This window comes from Triticum dicoccoides, chromosome 2A (assembly GCF_002162155.2).
Source record: "Triticum dicoccoides isolate Atlit2015 ecotype Zavitan chromosome 2A, WEW_v2.0, whole genome shotgun sequence".
Classification (NCBI taxonomy): Eukaryota; Viridiplantae; Streptophyta; class Magnoliopsida; order Poales; family Poaceae; genus Triticum; species Triticum dicoccoides.
Genome location: NC_041382.1, coordinates 214,059,259 through 214,063,466, shown reverse-complemented (window position 1 = coordinate 214,063,466; position 4,208 = coordinate 214,059,259). Strand labels below are relative to the sequence as shown.

Sequence of the window (4,208 nt, the reverse complement as noted above, 5' to 3'; positions counted from 1 at the left end):
TTTTGGATTAGCCGTACGCACTGCTGTACCGATGAAATTAACCATAGAAGTTCTGTTTAAGTTTGGACTGTAGGGATTCGTGTGTTCGTTGAACTGTAAGACGGTTTAGAAGTCAATTTGGAGGAAACCCTTCCTTCTGATGATAAGATTGGGGACCTAGGTTTTGGGCATCCCCACTTTTGTCAAACACATGGTACATCTGTACATGATTGTGACTAACTGACTACGACTCTTAGATGGGGGCGGTGCGTCCTGATAATCATGATGCTGATGAAAAAGGAACTTTTAGACAACACATTTTGTTTTGAGGCCATATAAATCGATAGGTTAATCTAACAAGAGGGATCTCTGACGAACGAATTTAGATATGGGGTGGCTGTAGAATGTAGTACTTGCTGTTTTTATTTGTGGCCCATAGCCATTAGTGCCGTATATAACCTGCAGGATATAGATCCTTAGTTATTATTAGAACAATATAAAATGTACTCGTACCTCTTTGTGTTGAAGGCGTAATAGACAGAGGGAGGATAAATTCCCTACTTATCCATGTCGGGGCAAAGGAAGAAAGGGGATGGAATGTAGGACTACTTTCACTTTTCATGTGTAATGTTTCGAAGTTCTTTGATTTTTGAGTTTTAATCAATCGTTTGTATTGTCTTAATTCAATCTGCAACAACATTTAGGTTATATTTTTAGCAAAAGTTTGATTTCCCTTGATCTATAACGTTGCTTTCAATCATGAGTTTTTTCATATTTACTTACTGCTGCAACCTTTATTTTGTTGATGGGGCAGATTTCTTGGAATTACATATTTTTGCAAACTGAATATTGTTCGACGATATTAGACTTTGGTTCATATCATGGATTTTCTTGAACCAACATTAACCTTAGATGAGACACATTATCAAGAGGGTTATGCAAATGGGTATGAAGATGGCCTGGTATCTGGAAAGGATGAGGGGAGGCAGGTTGGCTTAAAGAATGGTTTCCAGGCAGGCGAAGAACTGGGATTCTATCAGGGCTGCTTGGATGTGTGGATGTCAGTAATTCGCCTTGATCAAGATGCATTCTCAGCTCGGGTGAGGAAATACATGGAGCAACTAGCTGCACTTGTGAGCAACTATCCTTTGTCTGATCCAGAGGATGAGCAGCTTCAAAGCATGATGAGGGAGATAAGACTGAAATTCAGCGTTATCACGGGAAGCTTAGGAGCAAAATTGGGGTATGAAGGTCGCCCCACATCATCTGAGCAAGACATCGAGGATATGTAGCTTGTTTAGAATTATCAAAAGGTCCCTTGTGGATTATCAAATCTCAGTCACCACTTTGAAACTGATATTTGGTGTCAATAGAGTTTCCTTTTGATTTTGTACTTATGATGTTCGGTTTCACGTATTTATGCTGCCACTGGGATAACGGAGGATATCTGGAGCACTGTTTCTAGATGTATCTAGCAGAGAATTTTTGCAGTCATGTTGTTTATTATATGTGGTCTTCTCCTTTCAAGATGAGATGATTTTCTTCACTGTATCTAGATGATTTCGGGGGTACATGTTTTATGCGGGTCGCATATATTTCCACTCAGTTTTCCCTCGGTTTGTATATTTTCCACTCTATGCAGTGAGTACTTTAGGTGCTATATATGCTGACTTGACAAATGACTGATTAGTACTACTTACTGTTCACACATTATGTCAGCATATTGTCCAACCCTCTTTGTAGGGATCCTATTCTCCAAGCTGGTTCCATGTCTTGTACTCCCTTTGTAAACTAATATAAGAGCGTTTAGATAATTATAAAGTAGTGATCTAAACGCTCTTATATTAGTTTACGGAGGAAGTGCTGTATAAAGCATCTTCTAAGAATAAAGATATGGGACTATTTATAACATGACTCACCAGCACTTCGTTTTCTTTTGCTGTCATTCAAACTTGGGTATTATTCAGCAAAACCAGCGGCTGCCTTTTCTTTGATAGAGCACGGTAGTGCATAATTGCTGGATTGAGATCATGACTCAGTACATGATGAAGAGTTGCTAACATCAGAGCCAAATTGTTATGTTGTTACAGCAGAGAATCTCAACCCGTACACTATTAGGGACAAACGGTATTCACTAAGGGCCTGTTCAGAGTCTCATCACTCCAGAACTCCACTCCCGGAACGGGGAAACACCCGCTCAGCAGATTCTCGTATCGGCGGACTAAAATTTCGCATTTTACGGTAAAGAAAGTGCATTACAGAAGGTAGAAATACATAACCATGCAAAAAAAAGGGTAGAAATACATAACCATGCACAAAAAAAGGGTAGAAATACATACACAGGGTAGGTATACATGCTCAGTTATTGGTACAGGCTATTTGCACGTGGTGTATTGGCCAGCCCTGATTCTAGCATTATTTATATATATATATCTATCTATTGGTGCTGTGACGGCGGCGGCGAGGTCGGCGGCAGCCCGAGGCGAGCTCGCCTCATCAGGTTGTACTCGAGCAGCCTCTGCGCATCCGGCATCACCTCCTTGACGCCGTCGAGCGCGCGAAACCGCTTCGCCCAGGCCGCCAGCAGCGGCGTCGCGGCGGCGTCGAGCAGCCTCACGCCGCACATGGCCTCGGACGTGTGCAGCCACCCGACGAAGCCGCCGAGCACGACGTCCACGAGCCCCACCGTGTCCCCGCCAAAGAAGCCCTTCCCCTTGGAGCACTCCCCAAACGCTCGCTCCAGCGTCTCCAGGGCGGCGCCGACCCGCCCCGCCGCCTCCGCCCTCTCCTCGCCGGTGCGTCCGCCGTAGACGGGCAGCCACGCGCTGAGCAGCTCGCCGTCGACGTAGGAGGCCCAGAAGCGGGCGACGGCGCGCTCGTGCGGGTTGCGAGGGAGGAGGCGCGGGGAGCTGGCCGGGAAAGCCTCGTCGAGGTACTGCACGATGAGCTGCGACTCGGGGACGGGCTTGCCGTTGTGGATGAGCACCGGCACCCTCTTGTGCACGGGGTTGGAGGCGAGGAGGAGCGGGCTCTTGCCGTCGAAGAGGCCCACCTCCTCCACGTACGCGTAGGGGAGGCCCTTGAGGTTGAGGGCGAAGCGCGCGCGCAGAACGAACGGGCTCGACCAGTACCCCACCAGCGTCAGCTCCTCCTCCATGCCGACTGGCGTAGTACTCCTACCAGCGAGTAGTGGTGACCACTGATAAATGGCGGCTAGACTTTTCACAGTACTACTGGGGTACTATATAGTTGGTTTATGATCACGTGCTAATTTTTTTTACAGTACTATATAGTTGGTTTTCGATCACGTGCTCTATGATCAAGTGATTCGTCATGCATGACGTTGAGCCAGACTTTGCTATCAGTATTTCTTAGTGCGGCATCGGTTTACTCTGCTCTCTCTGTATTAAGCAGACTTTTTATTTTGAGGTAATCACGTGTATCATTAATCAGAAATAAGAAGAATACAAAGCATGCACGTGGAACCGACCAGAAGGAGTACTACACCAGCCAAATCACCAAGGTCCCCACCCCCTCCAGTCACCGGATAAGACGACCGAGGAGGCAGGGACCGGCGGCGACGTGGACGAAGGCTGGGAGCAGCGGTTCGCCAACCCAATCGCCTTTCTCGGACGGTTGTTGAAGCGAAGCGGTGTAAGAAGTTCCCACAAGTATTAAGCTGACTTATTACAGCCCCTCAAGCGCTCCCGCAAAAGTATGGACTGGCGCGTTTGAACTTTTTTCTTTCTTCATTCAACGCGGTGTTGTAAAAGTCCACCGTCCATGCATTCGAATTCTCACCACGTGCAAACTGATTTCTAGTTGGTCGAATCTTGAGATCCGTCATCTAGTCCCGGCTGCGAGCCGGGGGACATAGTTGCCGGTGAAAATCGAGTCGACGGCACGCGATGGCGATGTTCTATGTCATTATTACCTTGATGAAGGCATCGTCGTGTAACTACTGTCGAGCTACTCGTGCTGCTCCGGGGGAAACCTTAAGATCTGGTCTTCCAGATCGGGCGATGGCAGCACTGCGGTGTCGTTTCTCTCTTGGAAGCATTGTTTGTGGAGCAGCGCCGGAAGACAGAGGAAGAGGTGGAGCGGCTTCATCTTGCACGGAGCTTTGGTGAAGATGTCAAGTCATGCCTGGTCGACAGGTGTTACACTGTGTCATGTCTATTCGGCAGGTGCTACGGACGAGGGATTTTCTAGAGTCTTCGCATCTGGAT

The 4,208-nt window shown here is 47.3% G+C and overlaps 2 protein-coding genes across 2 annotated transcripts in view; one reads left to right on the top strand and one right to left on the bottom strand.

Annotated features, from left to right (window-relative positions):
- Positions 1–1,525, top strand: part of LOC119354280 (protein LTO1 homolog) — a 1,945-nt gene extending 420 nt beyond the window's left edge. Inside the window, exon 2 of the mRNA XM_037620998.1 lies at positions 794–1,525. Within this exon, the coding sequence (XP_037476895.1) occupies positions 861–1,271 (411 nt within the window). The 5' untranslated portion in view covers positions 794–860 and the 3' untranslated portion in view covers positions 1,272–1,525. The remainder of the gene's footprint in view (positions 1–793) is intronic.
- Positions 1,526–2,198: 673 nt separating this feature from the next.
- LOC119354278 (probable glutathione S-transferase GSTU6) lies at positions 2,199–3,207 on the bottom strand. Its single transcript, XM_037620995.1, has one exon. The coding sequence runs from the start codon at positions 3,134–3,136 to the stop codon at positions 2,417–2,419; it is 720 nt and encodes a 239-aa protein (XP_037476892.1). The 5' UTR covers positions 3,137–3,207; the 3' UTR covers positions 2,199–2,416.
- Positions 3,208–4,208: the final 1,001 nt, after the last annotated feature.

Excerpts from the sequence above, each read along its gene's own strand:
- LOC119354278 (XM_037620995.1), bottom strand. The coding sequence starts at position 3,136 with ATGGAGGAGGAGCTGACGCTGGTGGGGTACTGGTCGAGCCCGTTCGTT.